This window comes from Silurus aristotelis (assembly GCF_946808225.1).
Source record: "Silurus aristotelis genome assembly, chromosome: 6".
Lineage (NCBI taxonomy): Eukaryota > Metazoa > Chordata > Actinopteri > Siluriformes > Siluridae > Silurus > Silurus aristotelis.
Window position 1 is genome coordinate 27024587 of NC_139579.1, and position 26263 is coordinate 27050849.

General features: G+C 37.1%; 1 protein-coding gene across 6 annotated transcripts in view; it reads left to right on the forward strand.

The window, feature by feature from the left end:
* The window catches only part of LOC310727812 (CAP-Gly domain-containing linker protein 4), a 123488-nt gene that overhangs the window by 66790 nt on the left and 30435 nt on the right, over positions 1–26263 (forward strand). For 3 of the 6 annotated variants that reach the window (XM_083544642.1, XM_083544643.1, XM_083544641.1), the window contains 4 exons: positions 9570–9815; positions 13911–14046; positions 15593–15724; positions 25747–25809. In XM_083544642.1, the coding sequence (XP_083400768.1) occupies positions 9570–9815; positions 13911–14046; positions 15593–15724; positions 25747–25809 (577 nt within the window). The remainder of the gene's footprint in view (positions 1–9569; positions 9816–13910; positions 14047–15592; positions 15725–25746; positions 25810–26263) is intronic. The other 3 variants (XM_083544645.1, XM_083544646.1, XM_083544644.1) reach the window with 1 other exon arrangement.

Genomic DNA, 26263 nt, shown 5'->3' on the forward strand with positions numbered 1-26263 from the left:
GTTGGCAGTGAATCATAGCTCACATGTCCTGGAGATTGAGGCAGCAGTGAATAGCGCATTTAGTAAAACGACGGAGGAGGAATAATATTGCGGTGAAGAGAAAAAAAAACACTAAGGGATTAGAGTACTGCAAATTCATAAAAATTGACCTTGATCATTGTTCGTATGCTTTAAATTCTTGTTTTTGGTTGTATTGTCAGAAAACGGAGGTTGTTTTGAAATTTTTATGTTTTGATGAATTTACATGGTTGCTTTTAACTGGGTAAGACACAGGAAATCTCACTAGATCAAATATCCCATAACATACGACTGGGACAAAATTAGATGCAAAATTGTGTTGTCTCCTGTACTGTTTTTAAGCGTAATCCATTCAGTCTTAGACGTATCAGAGGGTTGTCTTTGTAAGACTGCACCACTTGAGGGCAGTGTGGCAGCGTTAAATAGTATCAAAGTCTCAAAATCGCAGTAAACTCCAGCAGAGAGTGTAGTGCGGTAGCTGTGTGGTTTGCACATCAGTATAGAACAACGATTTAGTCCGTAGTGATGAACACGCTCACTTCAGATGAGTAGAAACACCAGAATCCATTTTATTCTGAGCCCTGCAATGTTTTTGAATGCACAGATTGCTTTAGGGAAGCGTACCGTGGACCGTATATGCTGGTTATCATTCTACAGACGAAAGTGGATTCACATATAGCGCTTCAACTTGAGCTTTATTCACTGGAGTGATATTTTGACTATTTTGACTCTTTAATTGCAGTTCAAGTCGGCTGCCTTGCTACAGTATGACTTTATAGTGGCTATAGGTAATAGTATCAGGGAAAACAGTAAGAAAAAACATCAGGAAAACAGAAATATTCATTCACACTCCTAATAAAATTATATGAGGAATTTAAATACCAGGTATTTAGTAATGTCTACATAAATATCGAAAATGTCCATCCTAATATTAATTGTAGCAGTATTATGGAATTAAGCTTGCTGAAAATCTTGCAATAATTTTATAAATACACAAAAAAGGCACTATAATAAATAAAAAAAGAATATCTAATATTAATAATAATAAAAGAATAGTAAATAGTAATATACCGGTAAAAACTATAGCTACCGTATTTTCAGACTATAAGCCGCTACTTTTTTCCCACGTTTTGATCCCTGCGGCTTATTTATGAATTTTTCCTGGGTTTTTCCCGGTTTCACAAACTTCAAGCCAAAACACTAAACCCCATAACATTAGACCAATAAAATTTCCAAACGGAAACGAAAAAACGCACCTCACCTGTGTTCTGAGCTGGACATTAGAAATGAGCATCAGAAAATAATAAGGACATATTCCTCGGTCTCCGCACATGCAGTAATATCGGAAAAAATGCGGCGGCAGGCTATTCCCAAAATACCGCTATGCTCCTAAAGGAAGCGCAATATATTTCACCCGTTACACCGTGTAACAGACAGTCTTTAAAGCCTGTGTAACGTTCATTAGTTTCAATGTGCGGCTTATAGACAGGTGCGGCTTATAGACAGGTGCGGCTTATTTATGTTTACAATAAAAATCTTTGCCAAATTCAGTGGGTGCGGCTTATATATTGGTGCGCTTTATAGTCCGGAAATTACAGTAATTACGGCAGAAATATAAAAAGAATGATAAATGACTGATATTAATAGTCAGTAGTACGTATGTGTTATTGCAGAAATATTAATAACAATGGTAATAAAACTAAATATAATAGGAGAAATATTATAAATGGAAATACTACTTCTATTATACATAAGTAATAATACATACTAGTACGCATGTCAGTGACGACATGACGATAATACACAATATCAAAAATCAATAATGATGATGTCATTTCCCACAGGCTTTTATTGTAATTTTAGCCATAAACTCACAAGATGACGCAAATCTAAGTAGAACCAACAAAACTATGCGCAGGACTTTACATAAAGCGCATGTGTGCAGCATTTAGTGCAATATCACAATAACACTAACAATGCAGTACAGACCAGTACACAGAGATAAAAGTGACATTTGTACAATACTTATATCGAAACTAATCCTTATTTATTTTTCCATCGTACTATCTTCTTCTTCTTTCGGCTTCCCCAATTAGGGGTCACCGCAGCGGATCATGTCAAGTCAAGTCAAGTCAAGTTTATTTGTATAGCGCTTTTCACAACAGACATTGTCTCAAAGCAGCTTTACAGAAAACAACAGTGAAGGTGAATGGTGTGCGTTTGTCCCTGATGAGCAGCCGCGGCGACAGTGGCAAGGAAAAACTCCCTTAGATGATATGAGGAAGAAACCTTGAGAGGAACCGGACTCAAAGGGGAACCCATCCTCATATGGGTGACATCAAGAGTTTGATCATAAATCTTTAAACAATACAGAACAATTTGTGATCATCATAGATCCAGCATCAGCTTCTCCATGCCAGGACCTTTAAACACTCGGCATCTACTTCTCCATGATCATCCATGGGTCCATAATCTTCCTGAGGTGGGACGTGACTGGAGCTGGCCAAACCTCAGGATGCCTCGGGATGGGGAGAGAAAGAGAGGCAGTGGAGAGGAATTAGCGTAGCAGCTGTTCATGATATTAACAGCACAAGTTGATAATGTGCATGTGTGTAATGTGTGTTATGTGTAGGCTTTGCTAAAAAAGATATGTTTTTAATCTACACTTAAACTGGGAGAGTGTATCTGAACCCCGAACACTGTCAGGAAGACTATTCCAGAGTTTAGGAGCTAAATGTGAAAATGCTCTACCGCCTTTAGTGGACTTTGCTATTCTAGGAACTGCTAGAAGCCCAGAGTTTTGAGATCTCAGGGAGCGTGACGGATTGTAGCGTGTTAAAAGACTGGATAGATACATGGGAGCCAAACCATTTAGTGCTTTATAAGTGAGTAGCAGTAGTTTGTAGTCTATTCGAAACTTAACAGGAAGCCAAAGTAGGGACGATAAGACACCGTCTCCATACCCCTCTGTCCTTTACATCTGCCTCTTTCAAACAAACTATCTGCATGTCTTCCCTCACCACAACCATGAACCTCCTCCTTGGCCTTCCTCTTTTTTCCTTCCTGGTGGCTCCATCCTCAGCATTCTCCTACTGATATACCCCATGTCCCTCCTCTGCACATGTCCAAACCATCTCAATCACGCCTCCCTCGCCTTGTCTCCAAAACGTCCTACATGTGCTGTCCCTCTAATAAACTCATTTCTAATCCTGTCCTATAATTTATAATAATAGTAATACCATACTGAATAGAAATATCAATGACGATCCTAATGTTGAAGTCTCATAACGGCATCACTGCTCGTGTACTATAGATGCATCGATAACTTTTTTCAGATCAAGTAGAATCTCAAGTACTTGTTTTATTTATTTATTTTTTTATAGTTTTTAGTTTAGCCTGATTCATTCCAACGCCCTGCGTCTGGATTGAGATCCTCTTCAATTGCAGACCACTTTGTGCAGCTGGGGATGGTTCCACATGAACAGCTTAAAGATCCATGAAGTTACTGAGCAACTTAAGAAGACGGATTCGGACTGTAATTAATATCAACAGGCTACTTTTAAGGCTCAGGACTGCAGTTTGCATGAAAGGTTCTGCATTTATGCGCCCATCACTGAACAGTAAACTTTAACAGTGATGGAACTATAATGAATGGACGTTCAATGACACTTAGATGATTCTGGTTCCTCTCAAGGTTCCTTTGTCATACCATCATATGGGGTCACCACTCGCACGCTCATTAGGGATCAACTTAAAGGGATTAAATTTATACAGTCTAACATTATAATCTCTTTATCTCTGTAAAGGGACTATGGCAGTTGTGAAAAGCGCTATACAACTAAAAAGGATTGAAAATGATTCACTTGCTAAGTATAATCAAGCGTGTCAGGCAACATTTGATTTGTCTTGATTTCTGTAGTTTGTTGTCATGTACAATACTCCTAGCACTGTGTAAGAGTATATGAACCAATCTTTCATATCAGGAGGATTTTTTTTCTTTCTTAAAATGAGTATAGCCAATAGAGAATCCCCAACCTGAGCATGCGGAGAAGTGACTGCAAGCACAGATTATTAACAATAAACCACAAACAAATTGAACCGAGCGTCGCATGTCAGCGGTCGCACAAGTGAGACGCTCTCACATGGGACAGTTTCAGTGCTCGCTATTAATGAGTTGAGTGGGCACATTTCGCTGCATTTTTTTAATAGCTAACGACCCAATTAGGTCCTATGTATGGTATGAAGATGCCGCTCTTGTCATAATGACAGCGTTAAGACGAATACAAATGCTTTCAGTAAACACAGCGGGACGACAATAACCAGCGAATCTCAGACGCATTTCAAACTCTCCAATAGCTAAACTCTGTTCTGTTTTATTTATTTTTTATACCAAGTGTCAAATGTCACTAGGGTTGCAAAATTCCCCTAAAAAACTTGCCATGGAAGTTAATGGGAATATATGGGAATTTACAAAATTGTAGGTTTTTTAAATCAAATAAATCAGCAAAATTAAATAAATCTTGCAGGATAATCAACCCGATCAGTTTCTGCTGAATTTTTCCTCTGCACACTCATCAGTCACCTCACACAAGCACAATTACTGCAGGTCGTACCACCTACATACATTGTGCATTCCTCCATAACATAACACAGATCATTTCTTGAATTGTGCACACAAAAATGTCCATCTTGGTATTTACGTACTTAATTACATTAATGTTTAAAACTTGCTTGTGCTGTGTGTAAGTTATTACTACTTATAATTCAACAAAATTATAAAAAAATTATACTAACAACAAAATCGAAGTAAAAAATTAGACCACCCAACCCAAGTTCCGTAAATACGAGAATTTAGGACGCAACCCCGCAGCCCATATGGTACCTCAGTGAATTCATCTAGACATTATGTCACTTTATAACAATAATGTGTTTTCAAAATTTTTATGAAATTTGTTTGAGAAAGCCAAAAAAACACGTGCCTGAACATTCGGTTACGCTGCGGATAATTTGCAACTTGCTGTTTCTCCAAATGAGACCCCGCGTACATTTTCCGACCTGGGAATTATCAGGGGTTGACTGTATTAGTTTGCATGAATGCCAGCTTATGACCCAAAAAAAATTTTGTTTGTATACGATTTATACACATTTCCCCAAATTTCTAACTAATTCCCATCAATTCCCATAAATTCCTATTAAGTTTCCAACTTGGAATCTTTCCCAGATGAAGTTATTGTAAGTTTCCGCCATAGAAATGTTGCGCCTTTTTGCAAAACTAAATATCACTAATGATTTATATGCAATCGCTGCCCCGTCTGGGTTGTACCTTTGCCAAAGCTGACTCGGGTCCAACTGGGGTCTGATCCCAACATCACACTTTATCTTCCAGAAAAAAAAAAATCTGTGAGTTTTCCGCTGGGAATGATGAAAGAGTTTCTCTGCATTTATGAGTGTGTGTATATGAGAGAGAGTTTGTGAGAGAGCAACACTAATCGATGTGATATATTGAAGTTATGTTTATTTTATATATATATATAAGGGTTGTTCATGTGTTGAAAAGTTACATTAAAGATTTACACGATATTCGGAGGATCGTGACGATTCGGGTGAGTCAAAAATTTTGTTTAGTACCTACAGCTTCCATCATCCATAGTATAGTTTTTTTTCTGTAATTTCAGTGGTCAGGGCCCTTTAGAAACCCTGCTTTCAAGATTTCTGATAAATAAGAGGGCAAGTGATTGCTGCTTGCATTTGTGTGTATATGTGTGTATGTTTGTCGTCTTGGTTCCCACACACTTTGCACTTCTAAGCAAAAAGCCCTGCTGTGCACTGTATACCGAGCTACAGAACTGAACAACCCTGCATACCATTACAAATCAAAAGTGCTGTCATTCTCTGGAGCAGTACGTTCGCATGCAACTAATAACAAGACATGACGGCCGCATTTAAATTTACAAACGCACAAAAAGACTCATTCCTTTTAATAGGAAGATGTTCTCATCACATTAAGGCCTGGCTCTGTCTGCGGCGGCGGCGCGTTTGTCTTTCTTCTGCCGGCTGTAGGCGCTTTCCCGCGTGCCGCGCCTTAATCCTGTTATTTAATTAATGTCAAGCGTGACACTTTACTGCTGGCCATTTTGGTTTCTCGATGCCAGTTCTATGCATGTGTCACGTTGCGTCTAGTGGAAGGAGAAGAGAGAAAGCGAAGGGTGTAGCTCTTCACCAGCTCTTCTTCCAACTGCCTCACACAGCTGGTTTGATTGAGTGCCATGCTAAAAAGCTTCGACTCGAAACAAAACCAAAGTGCAAAATGTATCTTGGCCCACAGAAAACCTCTCCCTGTGAAGAACAGCTGACTTGATTTAGGATTTCGAGCGTTTCTATTTATTTTCTGATTTCATAATTTGGTTATATTAAATCGTTAAAAACATGTTAAGGGCAGTTTTTATTTTTTAAATCTGCTGAGTTGAACTGAAATAAGGGGAAAAAAATTATAAATAAGGAATAATTTCACTTCCTCCACTATTTTATCGTTAATAAGTTGTTTTAAGTAAAATAAAAAAAAATTAATAAAAAACAGTATTGGATTAAAAAAAATGGAAAGATGAATATATTCAAAAAAAATATATAATTATACCATTAATGAATTATAATTATAATATAAATAATAAATCTAATATACTGTAGCACTCTCCGTGCAGCAGGCGGTTTTAGTAATTCACCTCTAGAGGCCGCTCTCATAGTGACAGCGAACTGAAAGGGGGAAAAACTATTGGTATGGATTTTTGCATTCCATAATCATATCATATATCAATGCCGATTAAGCAGCAAAAACAATTAATCAGTCGACCTCTAGTTTTACATATATACAGTGTCTAAACAACTGTAATCACAGTAACAGAGTGACACTTGCATACAGAGTGTGAGCTATTTTAAAAATGTTGTAATGGCCTTCCTAAAGTAAATGTATGATTTTTGCATGACATTTTAAGTATATGGTGAATATGGGGATTTTGGGCTGATGCACAAGATGAATTTGATGAACTGGAGAAGAAAATGTTCAAATGAGAAAAAGTATTTGGAAACCTGATTTCACTAGTTATTTTTTTATTTATTTTATTTTTTTAGCCCAAACTGTTAACAAAATGGTGTCGAATGTCTTTTTTGCTAGGAGACCCAAACATGGTCCAGAATAACAGTGGTCCTGTGCACAAAGCCTTCTTCATGAACATACGGTTTACATTGGTTGGTTGGATTGGAAGATCTTGCGTGGCCTACTTTAGAACTCTGACCTCAACCCTACTGAATAGTTTTAGGATGAATTGGAACACTGACTGCACCCCAGGCCTCCTCACCTCACCTACATCAGTACCTGACTGTATCGGGTGGTTATTTGTTAAATTTTAATAATATCTTGCAATGCAATAGTACTGTTTCCATTTAGATGTGGAATATACAGTATAAAATATAGAGTAACTGATTATTGTATAAAAAAAAAAGAGAAGAGAAGAGTTCCAGAAGAAGTCACATGACCGTATGTGCTCTCATACATTTGTATCGTCTTTGAACTATTAGGGCTTTTTACTCTCCGTCGACTCAATTTATCAGAGTTTCAGCTTTGTGAAACGTTAGCCCACGTGGAACTGGCGGTCACTGCAGGTCGGGTGAGAGTTCTGAAAATAAAATAAAAAAACAACGTGTGAAAATATTCAATATGTTTTTCTTGCAAGTTTACATGTAGGCTGTATTTGGCCTGTGGGCCTCGAGTTTGACATTTGTGCATTATAGCTTATGTTTAGGTCAGTGCTAGCTGCGCAGTTAAGGTTCTTCTGGAAAGCTCTTGTTGGATCAGCGAGCAAGGCTTGAACACAGTGCCACTATGCTGAAACATGCTGAGCTTCATATTAACTGTTTAGCAGTAGCACTTTTTAATTGGACCCCTTGCTGAGGCACTGTGGAAGCCACCGAAAAACTGCCTTTTCAGCTCGAGAAGCAAACGAATTGAAAAAGCCAGTTCACCGAAGGGGAAAGTACACTGGATATTAAAAAAACTAAACAACAAAAAAAACATTTGTGTCTTGCAAACTTAGACCTGTGAAGTCTTTGGGTCAACTTGGGAAAGAAAAGAAATTAGGTGATGTTAGGGGTTCTCTCTCTCTCTCTCTCTCTCTCTCTCTCTCTCTCTCTCTCTCTCTCTATACACATATATATATATATATATATATATATATATATATATATATATATATATATATATATATATATATATATATATATATAACCCCGCGGCTTAAACAACGAAGCGGCTAATTTATGAATTTTTCCTGGGATTTTCCTGGTTCACAAACTTCAAGCCAAAAAACTGAGCGGCATAACATTAGACCAATGAAATTTCCGAACGGAAACGAAAAAAACGCACCTCACCTGTGTTCTGAGCTGCACAGCATCGGGAGAAAAAACTTTTTTTTTTAAACGCACGACGATGCCAAAAGATAAACTCCCGAGAGAAATTGTTGTGAAAGGAAGGAGGAAGACAGTGAACAATGACTTTCTTGGTAGGCTTCTGTTTAGATACAAGCCATTGTAGCGCGTTTAGTCTGGGTGAAGGGAGAGCTCGCTAACTCCAGCAACAGAAATCATATAAGCACAGACAGGTTTCCAAAACGCGTCCTTTTTTATTTTTCTTGGCAACAGCGTTAAGGGTTAGTCAAAGAAACTTAGAAATCAGCATCAGAAAATAATGAGGACATATTCCTCGGTCTTACACACACGCAGTAATACTGGGAGAATGCAGTGGCATGCTATTCCCAAAATAACGCTATGCTCCTAAAGGAAGCGCAACATATTTCACCTGTTACACCGTGTGTAACGTGTCTTTCGTTAAAGCCTGTGTAAAGTACATTAGTGTAGACACCTGCGGCTTAATTATGTTTAAAATAAAAATATTTGTAAAATTCAGTGGGTGCAGCTTATATATGGGTGCGCTTTATAGTCTGGTAATTACGGTGTGTGTGTGTGTGTGTATGTATGTGTATATATATATATATATATATATATATATATATATATATATATATATATATATATATATATATATATATATATATATATATAATTAGCTCACTTATATGTTGTCATGTCGCTGCTCATGATGTTCATTGGCACAGAGTTGCATTTCATTTCAGTTCCAGTGATGTCCCATGCAAGAGCTCCATTTTCCTGGGTTGCTCTTATTAACGATTTCTTTCACGCGACTCTGTGTTTCTGCAAGTGGCATCTAATTAGAGTCACAGTTAGTTATAAAACTGTGCTATTCTGCAACTTTGATGTCTGGATATTTATCTGCCTTTGCATCCCTTTCTCACCAAAGTTCTTCAATTCTTTGAGTGGAAAATCGAACTAATTGTGCCCATAAGTGGAAAGGTGCTAATTCGATACACAAATGCATTGTTGATAACGAAAATCCCATTCTGTAAATAAAGATAACAAAAAAAAAAAAGAAGTCAGCGTTTATAAAAGTTTGCTTTTCTCTGCTTTTGGTTCCGTTTAAGCAGAATGATAAGGGACAGTGTCCTGTAGATGTGGTGCCTGAACCTCTGGACATGCCTCTTGAGATGGCAGACGCTGCAGCACAGGCCAAAGAGCTCAGGACGTTGCTGAGGGATGTTCTACCCCAACCTCTTACTCCTCGACCTATGGTGCCTGGACAGTCCCTTGATCTTCATTCAGAGAAGGCCCGAGCTCATCTCGCCAATATGGGCATCCACGTCGGAGACAAGGTCGTCATCGCTGGCCAAAAGGTACCATTCAGTATGCAGTAGCTATTTCCAAATCATACAGTACTGATGATGTGATTAAGTAGATGCAAGACACATGCAAATGTTACATCCTTATAAATCATCACACCCTCTCTCTCCAGTTTTCTCTTACCGTCTTATCACTTACTTTTTAAGGAATCCCACACCTATGTTTAAGCAACTTGGCTTTTGGCTTGATACAGCAGCTGCCAAAAACCTCCCACTTCTCCCCTTTTCAGTTTCACAACCACTAAGTGCGAGCTACACTCAGCCAATGTTGTTGTACCCCTGTAACAACTTAGTTTTAGTGCTTGATATGTTGTGTGAATCTTGAAACCAAATGGAGCCTCAAATTGATTAATGTTTCGAACACTTAGTTAGGCTGAACGTCTCCACCAAAAGCATTGCTGATTTGAATGCCTGTATGAATATGTCTTTGGAATATACCTCAGACAGAAAGCAAGCTGGTGAATAATAAAAATAAATAAATAAATAAATCCAGACATTCGACTTTGCTGGGTTTTTGACCCAGTTTGAATCAATTCCAAATTCTGATCACTTTATCTGCAGGATTCATTTATAATTCTATAGAACTTCTGCAACAGTTTTAAGTATTTTTTTTTTAAGCACTGGATATGAGTTTTTTTTCCTTTTTTTAAGAGAGCTAAAAAAAAACAGTTTTGCAACTGGATCTGTTGGAAATACATGGATATTGTCCGGGATCCCCCTGCCACGCCCCCTCGGTGGAATACTCGTCTCGAGCGGATCTCTTTGGTTGTTTTTTCTGATCGGCTTGAGAGTGTTTTGTTTCGTACAAATTAATAAAGACAATGATTGGACTATATCTGCTTCCGCGTCATCAGCCTGACAGATATAGTATATTCCCATTGCTCTATAACCAATACTCTTGTGCTAATGAATATACAGTGGAACCCTGCATAATGAGCATAATTCATTCCAGAATCTTACTCGTAATGCGAAACACTCATTAAGGGAAACAATTTTTCCCATATTAATTAATGTAAAATACAATAATACGTTTCATGCAGAAAAAAATACTAAACATCTTTTATATATACCTTTATTCAAAGAAAATTACTTATAAATTGTTAAGGAGCATAAATCACCTTCATCTTCTCTTCTATCGTGAGACGAACCAACCTGGAATGCGATTTCGGTTTGCAGAAAACAAAAAAACAAATCGAAATAATTAGTTTATTATTTATTAATTAATGATACATTACCTAATATTTTTTTTTTACTAGAAAGCTGTCTAAATCTGTCTTCAAACTTTGGTGAAAATTGCACTTGTTGTGGCTTTTTATCAGGGGTATTTTTGCAAGGGTTAATAAACGTTGCACACACAAAAAATTTAATAAATCACAAATAATGTCTGAACACAAGTTTGGAAAAATGTGTGATCACAAGCGACACTAACATGCTGGCGAAACGAGTGCTTAACACAGACCCATGTAGCACTGGCGGGGAAAGTCACTAGGGGGACTTCCCCTTTCCTCATCACTCGTTATGCGAAATGTCGCTCGTTAAGGGAGCCATTTTTTTTTTTACAATATATTTAGCTCGTTAAGCGAGGTGCTCGTTAAGCGAGGTTCCACTGTATATTCAAGATGTAACTTAGCCGTAGTTTAAGCTGGTTAAATGGCCATTTGGTTCATTTTAAAATCTCAGTCATATTTGAAAGCATGATTTCTCCATAAACAACCTTTTTGGAAGAGTGCAAGTGGTTTATGCTAGCTATCACTGAATAAAAAAAAAACATTTGTAGACTTTCCCAGCCATATGTGGTTCTATCACATCAAAACGGTTATTTCAAAGCTGAAGGCACACGATTTCACAGGATGACTTTGGATGCAGTAGCATGACATTTTTCCTTCACTTGAACTGGGAGACCCAAAACCTGTTGACCAGCATGGAACCTCAAAGCAAAACCAGTGCACAAAGAAAACTCCTTAAAGATATAGAGCTATAAAGCTCTGATCCCATCCCTACTAAACATCTTTGGGATGAATTGGACCTACATTAGTAGCTGACTTTACTAACACCCTTGTAGCTGAATAATGTAAAGTAATATATATTCTTGTTTTCTTTATTTCTTTAAAAAACTTTTTTTTTTATTTATAGGTAAGCTAAGCCGCAAGTATAAAGACAACAATCAAAAAAAAATATTTTTCTTTTTCCTTCGGCTTCAGCCTCCATACCCGCCTGTCCTCTACATCTGCCTCTTTCAATCCAACTACCTGCATGTCTACCTTCACCACATCCATAAACCTCCTCCTTGGCCTTCCTCTTTTCCTCCTTCCTGGTGGCTCCATCCTCAGCATTCTTCTACTGATATACCCCATGTCCCTCCTCTGCACATGTTCCAACCATCTCAATCACGCCTCCCTCACCTTGTCTCCAAAACGTCCTACATGCGCTGTCCCTCTAATAAACTCATTTCTAATCCTGTCCGTCGTCGTCACTCCCAGCGAAAACCTCAACATCTTCAGCTCTGCTACCTCCAGCTCCACCTCCTGTCTTTTACTCAATACCACTGTCTCTAAACCATACAACATCGCAGGTCTCACTACAGTCCTATAAACTTTCCCTCACTCTTGCAGATACTCTTTAAATACAAATCACACTAACAAACAAAAATGTGAATCTGATAAAATGTCAGTATCACTAGTAAGCATTTATATATTGTTTTCGTTAAGCACTATAAATTCATACAGATTTTATAGAAGCTTGAACACTGCTGGACCGTATTAAACTGCAAACTGGAAATACATTTAGATGTTTTTAGACTGATACGGTGGAACCTCGATTCTATATCAGTCGATATCAGTCGTATACAGTATTTTTTGTTTGTTGTTTTGCAGTTAATGGCAATTAAAGCTTTTTGAAGATGCTATTTAAAGAAGAAAAGAAGAAAAATTGGGCAATCTTGAGATTGTTGTCGCATTAGACTATTAGATTTTTACTTGGTAGATTGTTGATTCATTCATTAATTACTTAATCGACTTTTCCAGTGAAGAAATCACATTTTATCCAAGACTCAAGCCAACCAATCACTTTTTTTTAAACTGCTGCTTTTGCTGCATCACATGGCAACACAACACTGGAGGAAAGTTCTATCTGTCCTCTTTTCATGGACACTCATGATTAGTGTTACTGCGAATGACACGCAATACAGGGTATTAGATCTCTTGAGTTAAAACCTTTCTTTTTTTTTTTTTCTTTCTAAACATTTTATTTCAGAATACTATTGAGCAGTGTGCAGTCAGGTGACCTTGTTCGAGGACCCAACAACAGCATCTTAGTGTTGCTGTTATTCGGTGTCCTATACAGTGAACCCTACAATCGAGCCCCCCTTAAAATTGTATGCCAAGTATTTTTCAGGTCTCAGACTCAGTCACGCTTGCTCTTGTTCTCAAACCGTTTGAGAAAAAAGAGGGTCCCTGTAAGGATTGGACAGCTACCTGATTGCCATTGTCCTTGCTTTTACATCTGGTGCTCCATCCACATACTTGTACAGGTCTAAAGACGAATAAGCCATTAGTTAAATCCCTCAGCAGACCGTGACTAAAGTGTGGCACGCAGCAAGAAGGTGTAGATTGGCTAATCAAAACCCCATTATCGTTGGGCTGCCTGTGTGCCACCGGCTCTATTCGATCTCTGTTTTACTTTTTTGAGATTATTTCTATCGCAGTTGATTTGGTTGTTTACGGATGTTGGCAGGAAAAAATTGTCACTCGCTTTGCACTGTCCTGGATACACACACACAAATGTGTGTGTGTCCATGTGTTTGTATGGGGGGGTTGGGGGTGTCTTTGTGAAAGAGTAATCGCTTTTCATTGCACTCTGGAGGATAGAGCATGATAAAGCAGGCATGAAGCAGGTCTATTGAATGAACGTTATTTTCCCATGAACCACACGGCTCGAAAACAATTTGGCCAGTTATTCCCTGCAGATTTCTCCCTTCTTTGCTCAAGGTCTTCACTAAGAGCACACCGTTCGAGGGTCCCTACAACGTGTACGAACACTAAGCGCAGACTTTTCTGTTTTCGGGTGTATATGTGGTGTGAATGAGTTTAGGTGGGGACTCTGAGGTTCTGCGGCAGTACCGAGTTCGCCGGGGGGCTGTGGGCCGGTGTGGAGCTTCAGCAGCCCGAGGGAAAGAACGACGGATCCGTGGCCGGGGTTCACTACTTTACCTGCCATATGAAACATGGTAATAATTGACTTTCTCTATGTCTGAACATGATGTCATTCATGCTTACTGTATAACACACACATCCATATCATGATATGAAACATTTATCATGCATGATGCACTGTTACTGATACACTAATTATGTATGGAAGTGAAGTTTATTTCTATGGAGCTTTTCACAACGGAAATTGTCCCAAAGCAGCTTTACAAAATTTAAGAGTTAAGGTGAGCGATGTGTGTTTATCCCTGATGAGTAGCCATGGCGACTGTAGCAAGGAAAAACTCCCTTAGATGTTTAAATAGGAACCCGTCCTCATTTGGGTGACATCAAGAGTGGGATTGTATTGCATTATAGTTTATAGTTATGTTTATTATTAAATATTAACAATTATATACATGATTGTTAATATTTAATAATAAGATAACTGGGTTTATAAATATATATATATATATATATATATATATATATATATATATATATATATATATATATATATATATATATATATATATATATATATATATATATATATATATATAGGTCCCCTGGTGGTCTAGTGGTTAAGATGCAGCGCTCTCACCGCTGTGACCCGGGTTCGATCCCCGGTCAGGGAACCATCCCCAGCCACTCTTAGTGCCGGTCCCAAGCCCGGATAAATTGGGGAGGGTTGCGTTAGGAAGGGCATCCAGCGTAAAACATGTGCCAAATCAAACGTGCGGAGGATCCGCTCTGGCGACCCCTAACGGGAGAAGCCGAAAGAAAGTTTTATATATATAAATATATATATATATATAAAACTGCTATAATATAATATAATTTTAACACCTCTCAAATGTTTTCTTTGAAGTAAAATGTATGCAAATGTAATCACAAAAAAGGTTCTCTATTATCCTATAATGCATTATCATATAATAAGTATGGCAAATCTTATACATAAACATGCCCTAAACATGATGGTTGATGATGGTTGAAATGACCATATAAAATGCAACTTGATTCGAACTAGAATGGGTGATGATGATGATGATGATGATGAATAGGAATGCAATATTTCTTATAGAACAGCAGGTACGCCATTTTGTGACTGTTCTCAGATTAGTATGCGTGTTTTTTTTTCATAGTAATTGTTAGTATATTTTTATTTTACGAATTGTTTGCTCATGTATTTAATTCTTTATTCATTTATCGCTTTCCAAAGGTGGGTAGATAAAAGCGTCATTCGTTTTTCAGCCCCCTGTTTGTGTTTATTGATTTTATTGATTTATTTTGCACTTGAGATTTGATATACTACCTGCATTTTTGTTAGAGAAATAGGTCATTCCAGCTATATATAGCTCAGTAATGCTGAAACATCATATTATGTTAATGCAAAACACTGTTTGGAAGCACTGTGAGGAAACACCATCCAATATATCTTTTATCTGTTTACTTATTTATTTATTCATTCCGTTTTTTTTATTTTTTTTTTACCTTGAATGCAATAAGCAGAAACTTGTGAAATTGAGGAGTATTAGAATAGTTCTATAAAACTGATGTTGTCTCCCTTTGCATTTTTTATTACAGGAATCTTCGCCCCTCTGTCCAAAATCAGTAAATTCTCCGAGCGCCGCAAACCCGCCCCTCGTCGTCCCGCCGCTCCTCTCCGTCCTCCCCGCCACATCGACCTCTCCCGGGTCAAGTCCAAAGTCGACACAGGTACACTTTTCTTTTGAGTAGCAGTGAAAACGCCCTAGTTTTACTATACATGTTCAGTATATTTGTATCCTTAGTGCTGGCATGATGCATAACCCCTTCCCTAAACCCTTCCCCGAAGTGAGCTGTGGAGGTGGTGATGAAGAACGGTCCTGTCTAAAATAAGCGCTAAAAAAAAAAAAAAAACAGGAGCAGGAGGGAAAATAGATGAGTGTAAAAAGATGAATGAATAATCAACAGTGTATTAAAGAAGCTAGAAATCATAAGTGTTTACTGCATGATTAAAAGTGTTGCTGCTTTTATGTTGAGTTGATTTGTAGCTACATAAATACATTTATTTGTTAACAGCAAATTTTATTTCCGTCACATTTGTTTCTTGTCACAATCCACCCGAGTGTTCAAGCTCGGGGAAAAAATATTCAGATGTCGCTATCTCCAAATATAATATAATACATTGCTCAACCAGGTAGATTTATTTATTTTTTTTTTTCCGATTTTGGCAAGATATTTTTTTTCTGACTTATACGAGTACATGTGCAAACGACATTTTGTATTTTTAAATAAAATTAAAAACAAAAAAGCTTGTTCTTGATATCACTTACATGATAATAGGATAACGGGAGCAGCTATAAACATCATGTAATTAGCAGCATGCTTTTTTTTCTTTTCTCTGTCCTCTTACTCTTCTCTGTCCTGAAGAGATTCTTATAGTGAATAACATACGAACCTATGCAGTTTTGTCACTGGTGTATCAATAAAATGGCTCGTCAGCAAAAAATCTCCCTGTAGTTTCAGGGACTAAACGTTTTTCTTTTTTTTTTTTTTTTTTTTTTTTACTATTAATTGACCAATTTTTTAACATTCAAATTTGTTTATTATTAGTCTTCAATTGTGTGTTGTCCTGTTATTGAAGTACAGGTAGTCCTCTACTCAAAATACATCAGTTTGAATTTCGAAAATACAAAAATATCATAAGTCGAAGATGGTGCTATGAATGCGACGGCCTTTCCAGCTTCATGCTGATTTATAATTTTCATTTTCTGCTCTAAACTGATGGCTTTCCTCTTTTTTTTTTTAATACCAACAGGAGACATACTTTGGCGCTTAGAAGACACGCTTTTATCACTAAAATTGCCGTTTGAAACAGAAAAAAATACACATTGAGACCACTTTACTCCGTCGACCGCTAGCGAGAGCGGGGCATCTCACAGGGCGAGAGATACGCTAATCCCAGCTGCGCGTCCGATGTACAGTGGGGCAAAAAAGTATTCAGCCACCAATTGTGCAAGTTGTCCCACTTAAAAAGAAGAGAGAGGCCTGTAATTTTTTATCATAGATACACTTCAACTATGAGAGACAAAATAAGAAAAAAAATCACATTTTTGTCTGATTTTTAAAGAATTTAAATCCCTTTGCAGAAGAACAGCCCCAAAGCATGATGTTTCCACCCCTATGCTTCACAGTAGGTATGGTGTTCTTTTGATGCAACTCAGCATTCTTTCTCCTCCAAACACGACAAGTTGAGTTTTTACCAAGAAGTTCTATTTTGATTTTATCTGACCATATAACATTCTCCCAATCCTCCTCTGGATCATCCAAATGCTCTCTAGCAAACATTAGACAGGCTTGGACATGTACTGGCTTAAGCAGGGGGACACGTCTGGCACTGCAGGATTTGAGTCCCTGGCGGCGTAGTGTGTTACTGATGGTAGCCTTTGTTACTTTGGTCCCAGCTCTCTGCAGGTCATTCACTAGGTGCCCTTTGACAGCTCCTCGGTTTTGGCCATAGTGGAGTTTGGAGTCTGACTGTTTAAGGTTGTGGACAAGTGTCTTTTATACTGATACTGACGAGTTCAAACAGGTGCCATTAATACAGGTAACAAGTGGAGGACAGAGGAGCCTCTTAAAGAAGAAGTTACAGGTCTGTGAGAGCCAGAAATCTTGCTTTTTTGTAGGTGACCAAATACTTCTTTTTCACCATAATTTGCAAATAAATTCTTTAAAAATCAGACAATGTGATGTCATTTTGTCTCTCATAGTTGAAGTGTACCTATGATGAAAATTACAGGACTCTCTCATCTTTTTACGTGAGAGAACTTGCAAAATTGGTGGCTGACTAAATCCTTTTTTGCCCCATTGTATCGTACATCGTACGCTGCTGCCTATTGCACGAAATGTTTTATATTTGTACAATTTTGTCATATCGCTCTAGTAAGATCGAAAAAGCATAAGTCGAACAATCGTAACTTAGGCACCATTTGTACCTGTTTACATTTTTTATAAGGGAAAATTAGAACAAGCTGCTGAAGCAACGCAATCCAACCAGTCGTATTCAAGAATTCAACAAAGCTGCTTTATGTGCACTATTAATGTCAATACTTGGTGAATTATTATTATTTGTAGTAGTAGTAATGATAATAGTAGTCATATTTAATAGTAGTGTTTTGTTTATTACTGTTATTATTCTTTTTTTTTTTGTTTAGTTTTTTTTGTTTTTTTTTGTTTTAACAGTCTGAAGCCTTACAAATTGCTTTTGAGACACACACACACACACACACACACACACACACAAATGCACACGCATGCAAAACACACTTTCTCTGTGCGTTAACAATACCGCGTACTCTGCACTCTGCCAATATGATCTTAATGCTGATTAATAGGAATCATTACACCTTCTCTGTGCATCCTTCTTTATCACAGGATCTTCTCACAGCAGTGTAAGATATAGCATTCGTTTTCTTTGTGTGTGTGTGTGTGTGTGTGTGTGTGTGTGTGTGTGGGTTGCACACTTGGAGGATGAGTATGAAGTTGTTGATTTGTTTTCCTAAGCTCTCTGCTGCACTTTCTCGTATTGGATTTTCCTGCAGAGCTTAACTCTGCTTTCCTGATGTATGACTCGGCGTGCTTATAAAAGAGCACTGCTTTAAGAAAGGTTTTGTTATTATGAAGTGTGTGTCTTCTGTTTTTCCTTCCTTCTGTTCATTTTTTTCCCTTTCCGTTTGACACAGCCATATTACGACAACTCGCCGAGCTACAGCTTCGTGTGTCCTACTGGGTTTAATATTGTGGATGTTTGATGCAAAAATTGGATATAAAATATGATTTGAACATGTTTTTATTTTTTATTTTTATGAGAAGTAGATGGTTTGGTAAAAGTAGATTTAGTGGTTCCTTAAAAAACATTTAATAGAATGTTGATGATAATAATTATTAAGTGGAATATAAGCAACTCGATGATGTACAGACGTGGAGATGATTGTTGGTACCCTCCGTTAAAGAAAACACAGCTGAGGTCGCTGAAATAACTTGAAAGTAAAAGTAAATAAAGTAATAATAAATACAAATGTATTATGTAAAATATATTGTAGATCAACAGAAGCATAAACAAAAACAAAAAAAGAAAATCAAGCGATTTCTGTAACTCTCAATGAGACTTCTGCACTTAAGCAAACTGTTCCAGCTGTCTCAGGTTCTCCAGACTGCATGACCTGTGACTAAAACCAAGCTTTCCTACACTGGGCAACACATTTCGCTCCAGAATGTCTTGCTAGTCTTTATTGTACCCTGCACAGATTTAAATCACCCAGTGCAAGATGCAGCAATGCAGCCCCAGAACATAACAGAGCCCCCTCCATGTTTCACTATAGGTACAGTGTTCTTTTCTTTGTATGCTTCATTTTTGTGTCTGTGAACATAGAGCTGATGTGACTTGCCAAATTCTGTCTCATCTGTCCAAGGGACATACTTCCAGAAGCTTTGTGGCTTGTCGATATGCATTTTGGCAAATTCCACTCGTCCTTTTTTTAAGGATGTTTTCAACAGTTCTCCATTAAGTCCACTTTGGCTCAAACAACGACTGATGGAGCGATCTGTCACTGATCTACCTTGAGCTTGGAGTTCACCTTTAATCTTTTTGAAAGATGTTCTGGGCTCTTTGGTTACTATTCGTATTATCAGTCTCTTCGATTTGTCATCAAGTTTCCTCTTGCGGACACGTCCAGGGAGGTTTGCTACAGTCCTGTGGGTATTAAACTTCTGAATAATATGTGCAGCTGTAGTCACAGGAACATCAAGCTGCTTGGACTGGGTCTTATAGCCTTTACCTTTAAGATGCTTGTCTGTTATTTTCTACCTAATCTCCTGAGATAACGCTCTCCTAAGCTAATTAAAGGGCACACGTCTTAGTTTGACGTCCATATGGTCTAATTATTTAATAATTTTTTTTTTTATGATTCTGTTAAACCACAATTCAAAATATTAGCTATTCATAAGTTAATTTTCAGTAAATGTAATTTATTATTACTTTAGTCAGGTTCAAGTTTTTTCAGCAACCTGTGTGCGTTTTTCTTTTTTGTAACGATTGTGAAATTTGTCCACCTCTGTAGATGGGACTCATGGGGAACTTTCTTAAAACCCTTATTATTATGATTTATTTTGTGTTTTTATGGCACAATAAATCGCTGATATGGCGGTGTGATGAGGTCTAACACACAACAGAGTTACAGTTGGTTATTTCCCAATAACAGCATGTCCTGAAGTGTTTTATTTCCTCCATACCACAGCAATATAACAATCATATTTATTTTATACATCACTGAATGATTTTTCATCAGTTTGAACTGAAGACAATAGTGAAGCCAGGAGGCACACTGCTTCAGAAAACCTACTGACTGTTGACACTGGAGACTTTTTCCATAAATACTAAGTAAACACAAATATTAAATGCAAGAGCCAATATTGTTCCGATATGCAAATGTATTCATTCATTTCTTTCTCATTCTATATGATTCTGCAGCGTACTGCATGTTTGCTTTCTTTTTAAATTCTTTTTTTTTTCTAAATCCCATTCTTTACTTCACTGCTGTTTTTTTTTTTTTTTAGTTTTACTTCCTTTTTTCAAACCTTAAATTAATCTCCATCACAGTATATTTCTCTGATTTCTGCGTTTATTTATTTATTTGTTTGTTTTGGTTAACTAAAGCTCTTTCTACAACTCATTCTATTTTTAGGTCCTTCACTACTCTATGTGCCTCCTTTCTTTCTTTCTTTCTTTCTTTCTTTCTTTCTTTCTTTCTTTCTTTCTTTCTTTCTTTCTTTCTTTCTTTCTGACTTTCTTTCTTTCTTTCTTTCTTTCTTTCTTTCTTTCTTTCTTTCTTTCTTTCTTTCTTTCTTTCTTTCGTTCTGACTTTCTGACTTTCTTTCTTTCTTTCTTTTTTTCTTTCTTTCTGACTTTCTCTCTGACTTTCTTTCTTTCTTTCTGACTTTCTTTCTTTCTTTCTTTCTTTCTTTCTTTCTTTCTTTCTTTCTTTCTTTCTTTCTTTCTTTCTTTCTGACTTTCTTTCTTTCTGACTATCTTTCTTTCTTTATTTCTTTCTTTTTTTCTGACTATCTTTGTTCCTTTCTTTTTTTCTTTCTTTTCTTCTTTCTTTCTTTCTTTCTTTCTTTCTTTCTTTCTTTCTTTCTTTCTTTCTTTCTTTCTTTCTTTCTTTCTTTCTTTCTTTCTTTTTTTCTGACTTTCTTTCTGACTTTCTTTTTCTTTCTTTCTTTCTGACTTTCTTTCTGACTTTCTCTCTGACTTTCTTTCTTTCTTTCTTTCTGACTATCCTTCTTTCTTTCTTTTCTTTCTTTCTTTTCTTTCTTTCTTTCTTTCTTTCTTTCTTTCTTTCTTTCTTTCTTTCTTTCTTTCTTTCTTTCTTTCTTTCTTTCTTTAATTTTTTTCTTCTTTTTTTAAAAAATCCAATTCTATTTTTATGTTCTTCATTGTTCTATGTATCTTCTTTCTTTCTCTTATTTTTATTTCCATTTTGTCCATCCTTGTTTTCCCTCTTAAATTCTACGTACCATACTATGTTGGTCATTCCCTGATCAATATCTCAATGTCTTTCTTTTTCTTTCTTTCTTTCTTTCTTTCTTTCTTTCTTTCTTTCTTTCTTTCTTTCTTTCTTTCTTTCTTTCTTTCTTTCTTTCTTTCTTTCTTTCTTTCTTTCTTTCTTTCTTTCTTTCTTTCTTTCTTTCCTTCTTCTTGTATAAACACTTTAAGCTATTATCTTTGTTTAATAATGTTCAAGCTGTTTTTATACTTTATCTTGTATAACTGCACTTACTGTTTTTTTTTTTCCTATTTCCCTCCTAACACCTCCCCATGCCTTTAGCCCCCTCAGCCACCACTCCCCTCCCCACTCCTCTTATTATTTTTTTTTATTTCCTCTCTTTTCCTCTTGATTTCTTGTAGAGGGTTGCGTCACGTGTCACTGCTCTGGCCCCGTAGGCTGCTTCATGAGTCACGGAGTCAGTGTGACGCACACTACAAGCTTCAAATTGCAGCTTGGTGCAGCACGCTGCAGCTTCCCCCTGTCCCATAATGACAGTATCTGAGACTCACACTTATTTTTAAGAAGCTTTAATGATACAATCATTCCAATGCCTGTCACGAGTAGAAGAACACATCTCGGCGGTGGGCCGTTCAGTCTGACAGTGAGCCGTGTTAGTGCTCTCTGGTGTGTTTTCTGGTTTGACTTGTGTGCGTTTTTGTACGTCCTCTTAATGCATTGCCCAGAGAGATCTGCGTTTAATGAGCAAATCTGCTGGCGTCAGGAGTGAGCTGGGGTCGAGTGGTATATGTGATTTCATTGCCCTCTGCTTTTTTTACGCACAACAGGCCTGATTCACTAAGCGCGCTCTTATGAAAGCTAATTACGCAAACAATTACGGTGTCTGGCTGTATGCTGAAGACTCATTTGTAACAATTAAGTCTTTTCAGGCAAACGAATGGAGCTGATCGACTCACAGTGGCATGAAAACCGTGCTTGATGTGCTTTTCCTGTAGGTCAGAGTGATATATTTAAATCAGAATGTGATTAAATATTATAAACCTGTAATCTTTCCAATAATATATCTGCACATTATATCTTTAAAAAAGGTGCTGCTAGGAAGCTGGTATCTGAGCTCAGGGTCAGCCACGATACAGCACAGAGAATTAAGGGCCTTGCTCAAGGGCCCAACAGTGGCAGCTTGGCGATACGCACAGCGTATAGAAGAAACATTGGTCTTTTTTTCTTTGAACTGATTCAGCGGTCTCTTATTAGTTCATCATTTGTTAACTTGCTGAAAAATTAATTGCTTTTTTTTTTTTTTTTTTTGAGTTTTTACCTTGTTGTGGTTGTTTTGATTATTTATTTGAATCAGCGTAATTGACTTTAACATTCGGACGGCTTAGTTGAGCAGTCACAGCGTGGTGCACTTTCTTTTTTTTTCAGGCGCGAGGCATGCTGGTGCTATGGTTCCTTTACAACGAACACATTGTGCATTCAACTCGATAACAAACAGCTACTCCCACAGTCCCAGCTTTTATTGCCCGTATTTGTTGATGCAGAAAGGAAAAAAAGACACCAGAGAATGCGAGAAAGACAAAGACATAGAAATGGAGAAATATAGAGCTGAGTTCTATGATAGAAGCAGGATGCTTATGTGCTGGTCTTGATTTAATCCTTTTTTTTTTCCTTCATTTTTTTTTTTCTATTTGCTGTGATGGATAGTCATTACTTAGTGATTTAAAATAGCCTGAGGCCTGAGCTTGTGTTTAATTACGGTGTTTATGCCGACTCAAAGGTCTGGTTCTACTGAACCTCATGAAATGCAATTACAAACGAATAAAAGCTAAATAGCGTAAAGGATCTCTATTTATTTTGGTTCATTTGTTTCACAATGGATAGGGAAAAAAAAAAGTCCATAAATCCTTATTAAAGATTTTTAGGTGGAAATCAAATCAACAGTCATGTTCAAAAATGTATAAAATGATTTTTAAATCGAATTGATCAATTAATTAATTGTAATAGACCTCAATTAAAGGTCAGCAATGTTTCATCTGCCTGCTGAAGACATGGTCCTCAAAGAGCTTTCTACAGTACCCTCATTGAATGTACAAAACATTAAAGGTACCATGAAACAGGAACCATGAAACTGTGTAATGACACCGACACCAGAACAGGAAGTGAGTCCACAATTGATGAAGATTACAGAATCGTTAGACGAGCAGGTGTATCTGCTTAACACTGTTCACTGCTTGCATGTAACAGCAATCTCTTGTATTAGTCAAGTTAAATTTAATTGCAGTAGATTGTTATTTTAACCATATTGAGCTGCTACAGAACACATTCAAATGAAACTATGTTCCTATGGGCCGTGGTGCTACATTGAATAACACAGACCTTGAGCTCATTGGTTTGTCCTAGGGGATCAATCGGAGTTAGATGCTAGAAGATTCTAGCTCAGTGGTTAAGATGTTGTAGTTCTGACCAGAAGGTTGCGAGTTCAAATCCCAGCTCTATCAAGCTGCTACTGCTAGGTCCCTGAACAAGGCCCTTAACCCCTTAAATGCTGAGTTTTCTAAATAAGATCATTGTAAGTTGCTCTAGATTATGTCTGACAAATTCCTCAAGTGTAATATAAATGCAGGGTGTCTAATTAGAAGCTCTTTCTTAGAAGATGTTCAAGGTTAAATGACTATAAACCAAGTGGTAGATATTTGGTTTAATTAGACCAAGGCTGAACCTTTTCTGCATGTATTTATAAGATTTGTTTGCTACAGAAGCAAGAGAGTTAATCCCCCAACGATCATCACACTGCACCCATGATTGAAGCATGGTGGTGGAAGCATCATGTTATAGGTCATCTTCTCTTCAGTTGGGAATGGATTATTAATAAAAACACAAAATTTGACACAAAACCTGCAGATGTCAGTTGGTGAAGATGAAGGACAATTTTACAATGTGGTACAAAGTCCGAGTCAGCAAACGAACAGTTTTGGAAGATTAAAGTTTTTTTACTTTGAACTTTTGTTTGATGACTTGAAGAGGACTGCGCACAGAGGATCCCCAAACAATTATAGACGGGATATTTTTAAAATCTAACTCTCTGGTATTAACCGGGATTAGGACAGATTGCTTTCTAGAGTCTGGTTCCTGTGAAGGTTTGTTCCTCATGATGTTTCAGGGAGTTTTTGCATTTAAATTATTATGGATAAGCTTATAGAGATATTTTTTTATACATTTAAAGTTGATGTTCTTGATTACTAGTGGCATTGTAAATCTGTCCATTATTAAACGTTTGATAGGAAGCAAGTCAAGAAGAAAAGTTATCTTGTAACTAAAATGGGATTAGTTCTCTTTTTTTGCCACACTGCTTTTGAATGGTCATTTTTGATTTCTTTTCAATAGAAGCTTCTCCAGAGAAAAGCCGTGGAGTGAAAGTTGTCGGTAACATGACAAAAAGGCTGGTAAGGAAACGGCTGTTCAGAGCCGATGTAATGTGTTTTGCAGACAATCCGCAACTATCAATGGATAAGTAGTACGATGTTTCGTTCTCTTAATACAACGCAGCGTGTAATTATGAACTCATTTCTGATGGGTAAGAGAATCACCAGGAAGTATTGTGACAGAAAGGTAATCAAATACTTAACAGTACATCCATGTCTCTGGGCTGCACCTCACCACCTCGAGTCATTGATTTTTTTGCATAGCAGCACATTCACATTTGATTTCATTTTGTTTATTTTTTTTTCCTTTCATATACAAAAACACGTGTAGCTTTTTTGTCAGCACTGTTAGAGGCAAATAGAATTTTTCTTTGTGTTGTCATTGTTAAAGCTGAATAACTACACTGCTGTTTTGTGCTTTTAAAAAAAAAAACTTACCAGGGAGGTGTAGTGATTGTGTGAGTGCATGCTCACTTTTCTTTTTCATGTGCATCTCAGCAGAGATACACACAAGCACAAACACACACTGGGATATTATCTGCCTCTAGCTTTCAATCTCCTTCTTTACTTTTTTTTTTTTTAATTCTCTACTTGTTTGAGTTCGAATCAATACCCTGCTTTTTCCTCGCATCTGTCCACTTCACTGCGTTTTCTGGTTCTGTATGCAGTATTTGCTGAACATTCCTTTGTCTTTGATTTTCTATCTCTTTTTTTCTTCCTTTCTTTAATTCTCTTTTTTTTTCCCCCCTCTCCTGTGCTCGGTCTAAAGGTTTAGCATCAATAATGGCGAGGTCCTTACCAAACCTTACAGGTGTTGTGGATGTTCAGACAGGTAATTTAAAGTCTGTGTCGGACTGTAATTAAAAACTAACCACTTGCTTTGTTTAGCTGTGACCTGCAACACTAATTACGGAAGGAGAGACATGCTTAAGTGGGCGAATTAAAGGACTGACGTAGTTGTTGGCATATGTTGTAAAATGTCAATGTTTTTAGAACGTTTTTTTTTTCTGTCTCACGTGTCGAACTCGAAGCTCAAAGGTTAAGTACACTTTGTTTCATTTGGCTCTTAGCAAATGGCTTGTGGAATTGAAAGAAAAAAAAATAAAAATTAATTTTTTTATTTATTATCATTTTTTTGTCGTCAAAGCCAAGAACCAAGAGCAAGCTAAAGAAACAGAGAAAGCAGCAGCATGTTTGTGCATGGATCTTAATTTTTTTTTTATTATGTTTTTTTTTATCTTATTCTCATGATTAAAACTAACCCGTTGCTTTAAAGGATTTGGACT